The sequence below is a fragment of the Prionailurus viverrinus genome, chromosome B1 (genome assembly GCF_022837055.1).
Source record: "Prionailurus viverrinus isolate Anna chromosome B1, UM_Priviv_1.0, whole genome shotgun sequence".
NCBI classification, from domain to species: Eukaryota; Metazoa; Chordata; class Mammalia; order Carnivora; family Felidae; genus Prionailurus; species Prionailurus viverrinus.
The window spans coordinates 49,062,137-49,078,313 of record NC_062564.1 but is presented as its reverse complement, the minus strand read 5'-3'; the positions used below and the strand labels follow the sequence as shown (position 1 = coordinate 49,078,313).

The window sequence follows — 16,177 nt, the reverse complement described above, 5'->3', positions numbered from 1 at the left end:
CTTGTACAATCCTACTTGCACAGTAGGCAGTAATGTATCAACTGCCTACATTCTATAATTAACATTTTACTATAGGGTGTCTGGGTGGCTCAGTCATTAAGCATGTTACTTCGGCTCAGGTCATAACCTCATGGTTCGTGAGTTTGAGTCCCACATCGGGTGAACTCAAGCCCCCTCCCTTCAGGTGAGCACGAGCCTTGCTTCAGGTAAAACATAAGCCCTGCTTCAGGTGAGCCCCACTTCTCTCTCTCTTTCTCTTGGCCCCTCATGGAACTGCCCCTTGTGGAATTCTCTCTCTCTTTCTCTTTCTCTCTCTCTCTTCTCTGCCCCTTGCTCACTTTCGCCCCCCTCTCTCAAAAAACAAAAAAACAACAAAAAAACATTTTACTATATTTACTTTATTGTATATCTGTCCATTTTATCTTTTTTTTTTAATTTTTTTTTCTTTCAACGTTTTTGTTTATTTTTGGGACAGAGAGAGACAGAGCATGAACGGGGGAGGGGCAGAGAGAGAGGGAGACACAGAATCGGAAACAGGCTCCAGGCTCCGAGCCATCAGCCCAGAGCCTGACGCGGGGCTCGAACTCACGGACCGCAAGATCGTGACCTGGCTGAAGTCGGACGCTTAACCGACTGCGCCACCCAGGCGCCCCAACCATTTTATCTTTTTATCCATTCACCTACCCATCTAATTTTTTGATGCATTTTAAATCAAATTTTTTTACTGATGGGGTGGACAGTCAAAAAAAGGTCACAGGATACTGCTCTAGACCAAGGGCTGGCAAAGTAGGATCTGCATATGTAATCTAAACCAATGTCATTCTGTTGGAACATAGCCATCCCATTCATTTTCATATTATCTCTGGCTGCTTTGGCAGAGTGGTTTTGACAAAGACCATGTGTGGCCCATAAATCCTAAAATATTTACTACCTAGCCCTTTACAGAAAGTTTGCCAAACCGTGTTCCAGGTTATAATCCCCATAATGACAAGGCCTATGTTTTATTAAGCAGTGTATGCCCAGTGCCTAATACAATTCTTGGCTTATAGTATGCATGCAACAAATACTTGATTAAATGAATAAGTGAATTTTCATTTCCCTGCGAGGAAGACGGATTTTGCTCAATCCTCCAGACTTTATCCACAGTCCTGACCATAATGCCTTGACTAGGACCATCCACATATGTACTCACAAATCTCTAGTCATTCATTTGACAAATATTATCGAGCACCTACCAGCCAGGCCAGGACGGTGCCCAGTCCACCCTGCTCTGGGGACTTTGAAGGCCCAGGCTGGAGGCAAAAGCACAAAAGGAAACCTAAAGTTCTCCCTAGAGTCCCCAGATGCACTCGTCGCCCCCAATTATTACAATCTTCTGCTCATTCATTCTGGATCTTAGGGCAAATCATTTCACCTCTCCAGGTATGTGGAACGAGGGCAGCCTCCCGTTTCGGGGCTGATTAAGATGACTCACGGATATCATGTATATGATGGTGCCTAGCAGCTAGTGGGCACCGATGACTGTCCATAGCTTCTGAAGTGTGGTCGTGCTGTCTTCTGCTCTGGACTCAGGTTTGTGGCTACCGGAGCTTTATTAATGGACCTGCGGGTACTGGGAGCTGAGGCCCTAAAAGGCCTGACCAGAAACCTCTGGAGGTTTCCTGATGTCCAGTTTGCCACCTCAGAATGGTGGCCCGCAGCTCCCCACCTCCTCTGGCCCAGGATTTTGGCTACTTTCTGAGAGGCCAAGCCCCACAAAGTGATTTAGCAGGAAAAGGTGAGGGGCTTGGAAAGTTCTTGAAATCAATGGTCCTCCAACCTGGTTGCACTCTGGAATTACCTGAGAAGCTTCTATAGTTTAGTAAGGCCTGGGTCCTACCCAGAGATTATGATTTCATTCATCTGGAGCCAGGAACCCTGCCATTAGGCATTTTAAATGCCTTTTAAGGTCCAGACAAAACTGAGAACTGCTCCCTCCGATGACGAAACATAAGGGCCTCATCCTGGTGCTCCCTTTACCTGGCACAAAGTAGGTGCTCGGCTTGTGTTAGATTCCTCAACACCTTTAGGATTCCTGCATTATGACAAGAGTGTCCATTCAAGTCATTAACATGCTGACCTTGTGCCCTCAAGCCAAGCGAGCCAGCGGCTGAATATCTTTAGCCAGGACTGGGACCAGGTGCTCCCATTTAGGGAGGCGCTCACTCTCAGGGTCACACAAGTGTGGGGGCGGCACCTGGACTGAGGCACCCCACCCTGCTCCTCACTTGTCTCACCTGCATCCCAGCCTTGTCCCCAATATCTAGGCCACAGGAACAAGCAAACCTACTGGCTGCTCTTTAGCAAACCTACTGGCTGCCCTTACTAACATCTGGATTTTTTAAAATCTGAAGCTGAGTGTAATGGGACTGCAATGAGAAGCTGTCACATCTGTTCCCCTCAGTTTACCGTAATCTATTAGCATCCAGGAGGCAGGGTTGCCCGAACTTGGCTGTGCACCATCATCTGGGTTGGCTACCATGGTCATACAAGCTGTAGTGCTCATGAGAGCCGCCAAACTCCAGGTCCCTGGGCTTCGCCTGCAGGACTCTCATTTCATAGGTTCCAGCGAGACTCAGGAATTTGCATTTTAACAAATACTGGGGGGCGATCCTGATGCAGGCAGGCATCCAACCTCACTTTGAGAAACACTCACAAAGACCATGGAAGGGGCTTAGACATTGCCAACAGAGTGATCTCAACCCTGGATGGACATTACCTGGGCTGGGGCACAGAATCGGTAGCTTTTAAAGCTCCCAGGTGATTCTCACATGGAGCTGGAACTGGGAACCGTTGAGCTGGTCCTGTCCTCTCATTTTCCCAGTAGGAAAACAGACTCCCTAGAGGGCAAGTGCCTTGCTCAAAGCCACACAGCTACGAATTGACCGGAATTCAGGGGCCAGCCTTTGGAGTCTGAATCAAGCATGAAGATCCCCAGAAAGATGCTGGACTCCTAGATGCCACTGGGAGCCTGCACTCACCCAGAGAGGCCAGCACGGCCACGGCCACCAGGAGCAGGGCCAGGAAGAGATAAAGAATCCGCACCGACGTGTGCAAAGACAGGTTCTTCTGGCAGCGGCTGCAGCGGGGCCCCGGCCGGCCTGTTGGGGAACAAAGCAGACCAGTGGCTGAGGCTGCAGGCGAAGGGACAGTTTCATGTTCCTACTCTGACCTGTCTCATCACATATCAAACCAGCCTCCAGGAAGGGAGTTGTTCTCCATTTTCATGTCTGCCTGTGTTTTCTCTAGGTGCTTGAGCTTTGAGAAATAGAAGACACCAGAGTCGGGGTCTTCCAAGAACAGCCCCATGACTGCCACCAGTGTCCCTTATGGCAACATCAGTCAGCCCATGGTGTGGGAAGACACCTCTTCCTGATGCATTGGCCTTACGATAGTACACAACACAGGGCAGTCAGCTTTGTTTCACCACTGGATGACCAACTTGTTCCAATTTGCCTCCGACTTCCCAGGCTTTAGCACTGAAAGTCTCCTGTTGTGGGAATTTCTCAGCATGGGGAAAACCAGTCACACACCCTGGGAAACCCCTCAGTCCCCAAACTTTTCGGGTAACGAGCAGTTCTCCTGGAAACGGAACGAATGGTTCCAGTCCACCAGTTGGGTCCCTGGTATGGAAGAAGAAAGAAGCCAGGTGTTCTGGCTACTTGGGCACATGGCCAACATCCAGGAGGCATGCAGTGATGTCCCCGGTTGTGACATTTCTAAGGCGGATTTGGCTTCAGCTGCATATTATGAGTACTGGGAATGTTTTAAAATTCCTGATGCCTCCTTTGCATTCCAGACCGAAAGAAATCAGAATTTCTGAAGGCTGGTCACAGGCATCCTGGCGTGGTTACAATATACAGCTGAGGTTGGGGTACCTGGGGGTCTCAGTCGGTTGGGCATCTGACTTCGGCTCAGGTCATGATCTCACTGTTGGTGGGTTTGAGCCCAGCGTCGGGCTCTGTGCTGACAGCTCAGAGCCTGGAGCCTGCTTTGGATTCTATGTCTCCTTCTCTCTCTGCCCCTCCCCTGCTCATGCTCTGTCTCTCTCTGTCTCTCAAAAATAAATAAATGTTATATATATATAAAAAAAAAATACAGCCAAGGTTGAGAACAGCTGCTCTAATCTAACCAGAACCCACCAAACTCTCCTCTAAGTAACAGTTCAGGTGGCATTGGTTTCTGACACTATCCAAATGCTAAGGTGGGTCCTGTGGGCTAAGTGGTCGAACCACTTGGGTGGCATGGGATATGGTGAAGGGGACAGTTCTGGGCCAGCTAGAGGACAGGTCCTGGGGGAGATGGCAGAGGTCCCTGACAGGTCTCAGGAGGAGCCCTAGAGACAGATGTCACTTGTGTCAGACTTTGACATCATCCATACTATATAACCCAGGCCTATGCAACTCTGCCCTTCCCCCTCCAGGAAGCAATGGGGAAAGGATTTTGAAGCCATGAGGAGAGGTAAGTCAGCAGCCTGGGGGTGGGGGCAGGGAGATCAGAGGGCAGCCCTTACCCTCTTGTGTGCATGGGAAGGTCGGCATGTCCTCGTCGTCACCAGCCAGCTCCTCTTCTGTAACATACAACGCATCTCTGTCGCCGGTGGCCGACCTCACTGTGACGGAGCCAGTGCTGTCAGACCCGGGGCTGGAACCTCGAGCCATGCCCACCCCTCTCCAGCTGCCCAGTTCGTTTACAATCCCCACACCCCATGCCCACCCCCACCCTTGAGTACAAGTCAGCCCACCTGAGCTCCAGGTGACCCGGAGGAAAGGGGAAGGGGGAGGGAGAGAAGAATCAAGTGGCTGAGGAACTGAGATGTCCCAACACCTCTGGGCAAGGAGATTTCATGATCTCCCACAAGCCAGTAAAGATCCACAGGACAGCTCTGCTGCTTCCTTGCTCTGTACCTTGCTCAAAGCCCTGGGATGGAATCAGAAGGAATAAGCGCTGGTTGCCTGACCCCTCTCAGCATCCTTCCATTCCCTGGCACATGGTAACCCAAGCAGAATTCCTCTGCTCCACCGTCAAGTGTGAATCTACAAGACTCTGCATCCAGCCCAGCTGGGGGAGCTGCAGAAAGGAGGAAGTGGGAACAAAGAGAACACAGAATGGTGGAAATGGTCACAGACATCTGCCTCACGCGCTGCCTCATCCGGGACCTGCCAGGGTGTGGAAGGGACCATGGGAGGAGCAGGTCTCCCTGGGGCCATGTGTTCCCTAAGTAAGACCTAGGTGATGGATTCCCTCAATCAGAAGATTGCTCTTGTTCCCCTAGACACCTCATACCTCCTCCTCCTTCCAGGACCTGGTCTTTTAGAAATGATGAGGAGAAAGACACCCAAAATAGGCAGAGTGAGCCAGAGTGGGTGTTTAAGGATGGAGCCACCCAGTACTTCTGTCCTGGGAAGTGTGGATGTGTGTGGTGGCGGGGGGAGGGGGGGGGGCTGGTGTACGAGCTGATCATGACGACTGAATTCCTGGGAGATATCTGTTGAGGGGATTTTTAAAAACTATGCCTCAAAATCCGGAAGCAATAAAAGAAAGAGATTAATATATTTGACCACATGACAATAAAATAACAATGCTTTGGCATGACCAAAACAAAGTCAATGACAAACTGGGAGAAAATATTCATAGCACATATTATAGACAAAGAGGCAACATATCAAGTTTCTAAAGAGTTTTAAAAATTCAGGAAGTGGAATTAATCCCGTAGTCCCAGAATACAAAATCAACGTACAGAAATCTGTTGCATTTCTACACCCTAATGATGAAGCAGCAGAAAGAGAAATTAAGGCATCAATCCCATTTGCAACTGTGCCAAAACCAATAAGATGCTCAGGAATAAACCTAACCGAAGAGGTGAAAGACCTATACTCTGAAAACTATACAACCCTGATGACAGAAATTGAGAATTACACAAAGAAATGGAAAGATATTCCATGCTCCTGGATAGGAAGAACAAATACTGTTAAAATGTCTATACTGCCCAAAGCAATCTACACATTTAAAGCAGTCCCTATCAAAATACCAACAGCATTTTTCACAGAACTGGAATTAACAATCCTAAAATGTGTACGGAGCCACAAAAGACCCTGAATAGTCAAAGCAATCTTGAAAAAGAAAAACAAAACTGGAGTATTAAAATTTCAGACTTCAATTTATACTACAAAGCTGTACAAACATGGTAATGGCACAAAAATAGACACACTGATCAATGGAACAGAAAAGAAAACCCAGAAATAAGCCCACAATTATATGGTCAATTTATTTTTGACAAAGCAGGAAAAAATATGCAATGGGAAAAAGTCTCTTCAACAAATGGCAGTGGGAAAACTGGACAGCAGCATGCAAAAGAATGACACTGGACCACTTTCTTACACCATACACAAAAATAAATTCAGAATGGAATTTAAAATGAAAATTCATTTGCAAATGACATATCTGATAGAGGGTCAAAATCAAAAATATATAAAGAATGTATAAAACTCAACACCCCCCAAATGAATAATCCAATTAAAAATGGGCAGAAGACATGGACAGACATTTCTCCAAAGAAGACATCCACTTGGCCATCAGGCACATGAAAAGATGCCCAACATCACTCATCGTCAGGGAAATGCAAATCAAAACCACAACGAGATATCACCTCACACCTGTCAGAATGGCTAAAATCAAAAACACAACACAAGTGAGGATGAGGATGTGGAGAAAAAGGAACCCCCTTGCACTGTTGGTGGAAATGTAAACTGCTGTAGCCCCTGTGGAAAACAGTATGGAGGTTCCTCAAACAGTTAAAAATAGAAGTACCCTATGATCCAGTAATTGCACACTGGGCATCTACCCCCTCAACAAAATACAAAAACACTAATTCAAAGGGATACATGCACCTGATGTTTATTGCAGCATTATTTACAATAGCCAAATTATAGAGGCAGCCAAATGTCCATCGACAGATGAATGGATAAAGACGTGGTATATACACCTAATGGAATATTATTCAGTCATAAAAAGAATGAAAATTTGCCATTTGCAATAACATGGATGGAGCTAGACAGTATAATGCTAAGTGAAATAAGTCAAAGAAAGACAAATACCATATGATTTCACTCATATGTGGAATTTAAGAAACAAAACAAATGAGCAAAGGAAAAAAAAAGAGAGAAAGACAAATCAAGAAACAGACTCTTAACTATAGAGAACAAATTGATGGTTACCAGAAGGAAGGGGGTCGAGGGATGGATGAAATAGGAAAACCCAAACCCAAAAATCCTATAGAAAAATGGACAAAATGTCTGAACAGGCAATTATGAAAAGAGATAAAAAATGTCCCCTAAGTGTTTCCAATTAAGCAATAAATAAGTCATGGGGATAAAAGGTACAGCATAGGGAATGTAGTCAATGGCATTATAATAGTTTCGTATGGTGACAGACGGTAGCTACATTTGTGGTGAGAATAGCATAATGTATAAACTTGTCAAATCACTATGCTGTACACCTGAAACTAATGTAACATTGTGTGTTAACTATAGTTCAGTTGAAAAAAAAAAAGGTCCCCTAAACAAATGAAAAGATGTTCAGCTTTATTCTAAGACAAAATGCAACTTAAAACTACAGTATGAGGGGTGCTTGGGTGGTGGCTCAGTCTGGTAAGTGTCCGGCTTCAACTCAGGTCATGATCTCACAGTTCAGGAGTTCAAGCCCCACGTTGGGTTCTGTGCTGACAGCTTGGAGCCTGGAGCCTGCTTCACATTCTCTGTCTCCTTCTCACTGCCCCTCCCGTGTTCTCTCTCTCTCTCTCTCTCTCTCTCTTTCAAAGAATAAATTAACATTAAAAAAAGTTTTTTGTTTTTGTTTTCTTTTTTTTTTCAATATATGAAGTTTATTGTCAAATTGATTTCCATACAACACCCAGTGCTCATCCCAAAAGGTGCCCTCCTCAATACCCATCACGTACCCTCCCCTCTCCCACCCTCCCTCAACGCTCAGTTTGTTCTCAGTTTTTAAGAGTCTCTTATGCTTTGGCTCTCTTCCACTCTAACCTCTTTTTTTTTTTTAAGTTTTTTTTAACTACAGTGTGAAAACGGTTCTCAACTATCAGATTGGCAAAAATGCAGAGGCTGACAATATACTGCATTGGCCAGGCTATGGGGAATTGGGGTGGAAATGCAAATGGCCCAGACCTGGTGGAGGGGAATTAAACACATACATATTTGTCCTTTGACCCCACAATCATACTTCTATAAATTTATCTATAATATACACCTCCAACAATCTGAAAACATATATGACAAGGTTATTCACTTCAGGATTATTTGTAATTGTGAAAACTGAGAACTATCTAAATATTCAAGCATGGGAGATTGGTTAATATACTATGGTTATATACACACAATGGGACCCTATGCAGCTATACAAATGAATATGGAAATCTCAATCAACTGACATGGAGTAATTTCCAGGAGATATTAAGTAAAAAAGCAAAGTGCAAATATATAGTACGCTACCTTTTTTGTAAGAAAGAAAGGAAAATAAGAAAACATGCATATATCTGCTTACTATTAAAAGAAGAAACACAGGAAGGAAAAAAACAAAAAACAAAAAGTTGTTTTCTACAAAGGATGGGGTGGGGGAAATAGGGTGAAAGGGATATAGACAGAGTGGCATTTCTCTGAGTGAAACTTTTTGTTTAGTTTTGACTTTCGAAAACATTTAATATTTTACACATTCAAAACATTAAATTTTATTGGTTAAAAAAAAACCACCTACCTAGAACCAAATGAACCTTATTTACATTTTGAATGAATACAAAGCATACTGAAGGGAAGGAAAGAACTAATCTACTAAATTAGCTAAAATTATTTAATCTAAGTAAACTAAATAAATTAGTTTTGACTATGTAATCTCTATCTGGGATGTGGTAGGATATAATTGGGGAAGTGCAAACACGTATGAAACTTATAAAGTAATTTTATTTATTATTGTAGCATGGGTAAAGCAATTCTGAAATTACTTTAGATTAATTCAAGACTGGGCAAATGAGGGGCGCCTGGGTGGCTCAGTCGGTTAAGCGTCCGACTTCGCCTCAGGTCATGAGCTCACGGTTTGTGGGTTCAAACCCCATGTCAGGCTCTGTGCTGACAGCTCAAAACCTGGAGCCTCCTTCAGATTCTGTGTGTCTCTCTCTCTGCCCCTCCCCCACGTGTGTGTGTGTGTGTGTGTGTGTGTGTGTGTGTCAAAAATAAACATTAAAAAAAAAAAAGACTGAGCAAATGAATAAATGTGTTGATGTGGTTTGGGCCCAGGATTTTTCACTATGGAAAAGGGGACACAGAAATATGGAATGGGGGGGACAAGAAAGAACCCTTGGGGATGGATTAAAATTGAGGGTATCAATATAAGCTCATAATTTCCAATATATATAGGTATGTATATGTTCATGCTTATGTGCATATATAACATATATGTATCTGTATGTGTCGGTAAGAAATATGGAATGGGGGGGACAAGAAAGAACCCTTGGGGATGGATTAAAATTGAGGGTATCAATATAAGCTCATAATTTCCAATATATATAGGTATGTATATGTTCACGCTTATGTGCATATATAACATATATGTATCTGTATGTGTCGGTATGTGTTCAGGTATAACTTTGTTGAAAGGCTCAGAAAGCAGACACTTAAATAGCAATGAACAGCCCTCGCAGCCCCAGGTCTTGGTGGCTAATACTATTTCCCACTTTAAAAAGCCAGGCAGGGGCACCCCGACTGGTTAAGCGTCTGACTCCTGATTTCAACTCAGGTCATGATCTCATGGTTCGTGGGATTGAGTCTCAAGTCTGTACTGTCAGTGCACAGCCTGCTTGGGATTCTCTCTCTCCCTCTCTCTCTCTCTGCCCCTTCCCCCACTCATACGCTGTGTCTTAGAAAAGAAGAAGAAAAAAAATCCAGGCATTCTTAGAGAAATGGCTGATTCTAGGGTTGGGGTAAAAGGTAGGTAAAGATGAATCTGGAACATCTTGTTATTTCAGAAATTAAAGGAATGCTTAAAAAAAATGATGGGGGATGTCATAAGGAAACAGAAACCATCTTGAAGATGTCTGCACTGGCCAAATCTAAAACAATTTGAGTCATAAAATAATTAAGTATAATAATGCTATTTTAAGTCATTAAAAACAGGAATTCATGAATCCATACCACTGATAGTTAGACAGATACATAGAAGGAAGGGCTCTTTCCGTTTTTTTGTAAGTTCTGTTTCTTAATTCCCTCATGAATCTGCATGAGGGAATCTGCACAATCTGCACAAACGCCACAGATAAAGTCACTGCAGAATTTTTACCCCTTCTGTTGTCCAATCTCCAGCTCACTTTTTGCCAGCATCAACACTGGCGTTTGCAGTCCCCCTGACTTTCTCTATTCTGTTCTTGTGTTCCTTTTGCTGTTTTCTTGAGGTCTTTTTCTTCTTATACAGGCCCTGTCTTGCAAGTCTATGTTTGGGCTCATTTTTCTTTGCATAATCCGAGGAATCATAAATCCTGCCAAAGCCAGTTGTCTTACCACCACCCAAACGGGTTCCCAATCCAAACACAAAGATGACAGCTGGTGTGGTCTTGTACATTTAGACTAGGTTTTCCCCTGAATTTCTGTCTTAGGTACTGTTGCCTTTCTGGGGGTGAAGAACATCAATGACCATTTGTTTCTGCTGAAGTCGCTGGTTGGTCATGAACTTCCTAGTCTGGATAGTTACTGTGTCTGTCATTCATGATGGCAGCCAAGCTTTAAGCAGCCAGGGAGGCCAGGGGAAGGGCTCTTTCTTATAGCAGCGCTGGGGTTGGGAAATCAGCAGTCTGCACTCATTACAGTAAAGACTGAATCAGGCAAGAACCATCAACGGATGCTACCTCCAGGGAAAATTTTGATGAAGAGCAGTATATACACATGGTCTTAAAGTGTCTTCTCACAGATGACTTATTTGTTATGAGGGAGGGGGGAAAGCCCACTCATTATGTATCAGGGAAATCAGGCCACACCTTGACCAGGTGATCAAAATGAACATCACCTGTGAGGGACAGATGGACACTGTGTGCCTAGAGATGTGTTAGCTGGAGCAGCACACATCATCACATATACTATTTATTGTCCAAGAACACACAACCGCAATCCAATCACGAGGAAACATGAGAAAAACACAAAGTGATGATCATCACATTAAAAAAAGGGATGTGACGGGGCGCCTGGGTGGCTCAGTCGACTTCAGTCCAGGTCATGATCTCACGGTCGGTGAGTCTGAGCCCCACGTCAGGCTCTGTGCCGACAGCTCGGAGCCTGGAGCCTGCTTCGGATTCTGTGTCTCCCTCTCTCTCTGTTCCTCCCCTGCTCGCACTCCGTCTCTCTCTCGCTCAAAAATAAATAAAGATCAAAAAAAAATTTTTTTTAAAGGATGTGGGAGAGGACTGTATTTTTCAAAAATATCAGTCATAAAAGACAATAAAGGTGAAAGAGACATGACAACTAAATGCAACCCTTAACATTAGACTGGATCCTGTGCTGGAGGGGAGAGGAAATCTACAAAGGATACTGTTGGTCCACTGGTAACACTGGAACACACACTGTACGTTACATAAAGTTTTAAAGCAATTCATGAAGTTTATGACTGTACTCGGACATATTCCTATTCTTAAGAAATCCATACGGAAGTGTTTAGAAGTAAAGGGCCATGAGGTATGTGCAAAAAAAAAAATGTGTACATATGTGTATATGCATATATGTGTGTGTGGGGGGTAATACTTCATTGAAAATCCTTGTGCATAAAGATGTTATGCACATATAGGATCTTCTCAAGATAATTTCCTAAAAGTGAATTGTCTGGATCACATTGAAAGAACATTTTAATGTTCTGGAAACAAATGAACTAACTGCCATCTAGAAAGGGCATGCAAATTGGGGCGACTGTGTGGCTCAATCACTTAAGCATCTGACTCTTGATTTCAGCTCAGGTCAAGATCTCGTGGTTTGTGGGATGGAATCCTGCTTCAGGCTCCATGCTGAGTGTGGAGACTGCTTGGAATTCTCTCTCCCTCTTTCTCTCTCTCTCTCTCTCTCTCTGCATCTGTCCCTTCCCCCACTGACACTTTCACTCTATCTAAAAAGTAAAAAAAAAAATTATTAAGAAAAATTATTGGGGAGTCTGGGTGACCCGGTTACACCTCTGACTTTAGCTCACATCATGATCTCATGGTTCATGGGTTCAAACCCTGTGTCAGGCTCTGTGCTGACAGCTCAGAGCCTGGAGCCTGCTTCGCATTCTGTGTCTCCTCCTCTCTCTGCCCATTCCCCTGCCCGCATTCTTTCTCTTTCTCAAAAATAAATAAACATTAAAAAAATTTTTTAGAGAAAAAAATTAAGAGGCTGACCATTATCAAGTGCTTACTAGCCATTCTTTCCCATGCATTGTCTATATGTAGCCTTTGCTCTTTTTTCTGTTGAGCTATGGATTTTGCGTGTGTGCGAGGCTTTCATCAGAACATTTTATCACGTGTCTTGCAGATGTTTCAATAGATTTATTTATAAATTTTTTTTAAACATCTTTATTTTTGAGAGACAGAGAGAGAGCACAAGCGGGCGAGGGGCAGAGAACAACAGGGAGACACAGAATCTGAAGCAGGCTCCAGGCTCTGGGCTATCAGCACAGAGCCAGACACGGGGCTCGAACCCACAAACCGTGAGATCATGACCTGAGCTGAAGTCGGACGCTTAACCGACTGAGCCACCCAGGTGCCCCTATTTCTAAATTGTTAAAGCTTGTGTGTGCACAGCTCCGGGGCCACCAGAGTGTCTTCCAGGGGGAGGGCACGGGGTGGGGAGGTGTGGAAGGGCATCCACATCGTACCCCCTGATTAAATGACAGAATCCTGAGGGGTCTGTATTCAAGACTCTTTCTTCCAGAGGGAATTTTCTTGACTTTTACCAGGTGCCAAGGGAACAACAACCAATCTGGGACCACTGCAGTTTGCTTTTTAAAACTGGCTTGCCCAGGGCGCCTGGGTGGCTCACTGGGTTAAGCGTCCAACTTCGGCTCAGGTCATGATCTCGTGGTTCGTGGGTTCAAGACTTGCATTGGGCTGTGTGCTGGCAGCCCAGAGCCTGGGGCCTGCTTCAGATTCTGTGTGGCCCCTCTCTCTGCTCCTGCCCCACTCACACTCTGTCTCTCTCTGTCTCTTGAAAATGAATAAACATTAGAAAAATTTTAAATGAATAAATAAGTAGACAAATAAATAAATAAAATTGGCTTGCCCAAGTGCACACTGAATATAAACTGGACCCCCAGACACTTGGGAGGGCAAGCCTATCCCTGGCACAGCCCTTTCCACCCTCTGGACTCTCTGGAGACATCCGGTTTCTTCAACAGCTCTCTGACAGGTGTATTCCACTCCACCTCCTCCCCGCTCAGCCTCTCGCTTCTCTCCTCCTCTTTTCCAAGGAGCAGACTAGCTGGGGTGAGCTTCAAAATGCCTCAGGTACGGGCATCGAGCAACCAGTAGGAAGACTGTGATCAATCAGAAAAGACTGGGGCAAAACATAAACAAAAACAAAAACCCCAAAACCAGGCAGAATGGCTGTCTCAGGGTTTCTCGGGGTGACAGAGTGTGACAGGCTTTATGGTGGGGGTCTTTGAGCCTGCTGCCCCCTCCCTGTGCCACTCACAGCCTTGTTCCTGACACCCAGCTTATGTATGTGTTGACCCATTGGTTTCAGCTCCTAATTCGAATTCTTTTTCTTGGTCTTTGTAAACTTCCTCAGTTTTCTTTCAACTTTACCTATGCATTTGGCCTGTAGTTTATCTAGGACATAAGCTTCATGTCCCAAGAATATTTTAACCTGGTAACACTAGAAGTAGAAGCTCGAAGTTTTTTGTTTCTTCCCTTTTTTAATTCGATAAAAATCTGGGTCTTGCCTTGTGTCAGTCGTCACGACAACCCCATAAACTTTACAGTCTCCAGTGTCACTTCCATGGACAAAAAGACTGAGGTTCAGAGAGGTTAAGACTGTTGCTTAATGGCCTACCGAATATGTGATGGGGCTGCGATCTGAACTCAGACGTCTTTTCGACCATGCCTACCGCCTCCTCAGAGTAATGATCAAATGAGTGGACTCAGTAGGAGAGGGACTAAGGGTGACCCCAAATTAAAGATGCCACCATCATCACCATGAATGCCTTCTCCCTGACCTCCAGGGCACAGCATATATGTCACTTCCTCAGTGGCCTTCCTTGGGCTCCCAAACTGGAAGAGCCAGTATGCTCCATGCATACTTCCGTGTGCTCTGTGTCTCCCCATTGTAGAAAGCAATATACCTTTTCTTATTTATTCAGTAGGTCTCTTCCCCAGTGTTTAAGATCTGGGGGTAATGAATATGTCTGTCTTATTCTCTGCTTTATCCAAAGACCCTGGTGCTGTATATGGCACTGAGAAATACTCAACAAACACAGTTTTAAATGAATCTAGGAATGATTTTACATTATGCTTTTCCAGTAGTAAGTAGGTCTACGCTCGCGTGTGTAACTACCTGGAAGCTTGGTCGAGAGCCCCAGGTGAGCACCCCACTCTCAACGATTCTGAGCTAAGCTGGGGGGAGGCTGGAGACCTCATATCCATTATTGCACTCGGTCCTTATGACTAGCCTGAGAGAGAAACAGGGTGAGAAGTTATTCCCCTCACTCTCCAGGTGAGGAAAGTGAGTTGGGCCCAGGGGGTTATCTCATAACACCTGGCTAAAGTCACCGAGCCAGCTAGTGGCAAAGCCTCCTGAATCCTGGTTGTTTTCCTATCCACAGCTATCTCCAGGTAGCCTCTCTGATAGAGCTAGTGTGTTCTCATGGGCGTGTGCACGAGTGTGTGTGTGTGTGTGTGCATGCGTGTGCCTTGGAGGGGAGTGGGTACAATGGCAGAAGGAGGGCTGATATGGCAGGTACCACTGATCATCTCATAAATAGCCTAGGAAATCTGGGGAGCCCGGGTGGCTCAGTTGGTTAAGCAGCCGACTTTGGCTCAGGTCACGATCTCGCGGTCCGTGAGTTCGAGCCCCATGTCGGGCTCTGTGCTGACAGCTCAGAGCCTGGAGCCTGTTTCAGATTCTGTGTCTCCCTCTCTCTGACCCTCCCCTGTTCATGCTCTGTCTCTCCCCGTCTCAAAAATAAATAAAATGTTAAAGAAAAAAAATTAAAAAAAAAAAAGAAATCAATCTTTTCAGCCCTGTGTTGTGTCTTAGGCTGTCATGCTGCCATCAATCTGCCACCAGTTTACGAGGGTAACTGTGCCCGGGGGGGTTACCACGATTACCATCCCTTTCCCATAAATTTATGCTTCAGATGAGGCAGGCTAGGATCCCTTGGTGCCCTCTATGCTCCATCTGACCAAAACCTCCCCCTAACATCTCAGCCCCAGATGATCCCAGCCAGAACCACGCTGAGGGCTGTCAGATTTACCCGGATTTACCGCCACCTCGGTCCCTAGGGGAGGTATTCCTTCCATTCGTTGGAGCAGAAATGCCTTCAAGGCCTTCCTGCCCGTTTCTCATTTCTCTCCACCCCTTGATGGTGCTTCTCTGCCCTCCCTTGTGACTAGGCCTCCTCCCTGTTCTGGCTCCAAGGCCAATTTCGTCACATCGCTGTTTATAGCCTTTGCAAGGGATCTGGGAGAACTTAAATCAAGCAAGGCTGACACTGACCTTCAGCAAACACCCCCTCAAAAAGCACACAGCTTTGTCATAACTTTGCTCTCCCACCGAGGTCCCCCAAGATTGGCAATCGTTAGCAAGTGGGAATTAATAAAGACCCCATTCCGGTACTTTGCAGCCCATGGGCAGGGAAATGACAGTTGACAGCACGAACTTGGCTCTCTGTAGATGAGGGGTTCACAAGTGCCTGGCGTTGTTCCCTCTGTTGACATCTCAGCTCCGCAGCTCACGCCCTCCCCGATCCCCAAGGGGTCTCCTCCTCTTTCTAATCCTTTGGACTTCCTGTTCACCAGCACAGAGCCGCGGGCTCGGGGGACCTCTAATTTACCTATGTCTGGAATGCTGTAGCAACTCTCCACTTTAGCCTTGTTCATTTTAATGAGACCATAATCCAAAGC

General features: G+C 45.2%; 1 protein-coding gene and 1 pseudogene across 6 annotated transcripts in view; both read right to left on the bottom strand.

Moving 5' to 3' along the window:
• Window positions 1-16,177, bottom strand: part of SCARA3 (scavenger receptor class A member 3) — a 61,664-nt gene that overhangs the window by 22,795 nt on the left and 22,692 nt on the right. For 2 of the 6 annotated variants that reach the window (XM_047856509.1, XM_047856510.1), the window contains exons 2-3: window positions 4,553-4,651; window positions 3,021-3,140 (exon numbers count right to left, since the gene is read on the bottom strand). In XM_047856509.1, coding sequence (XP_047712465.1) covers window positions 3,021-3,140; window positions 4,553-4,651 — 219 coding nt within the window. Of the gene's footprint in view, window positions 1-3,020; window positions 3,141-4,552; window positions 4,652-4,946; window positions 6,071-16,177 lie in introns of those variants that run through there. The other 4 variants (XM_047856513.1, XM_047856512.1, XM_047856514.1 and 1 more) reach the window with 4 other exon arrangements.
• On the bottom strand, window positions 9,241-11,309 carry LOC125164064 (40S ribosomal protein S24-like; annotated as a pseudogene).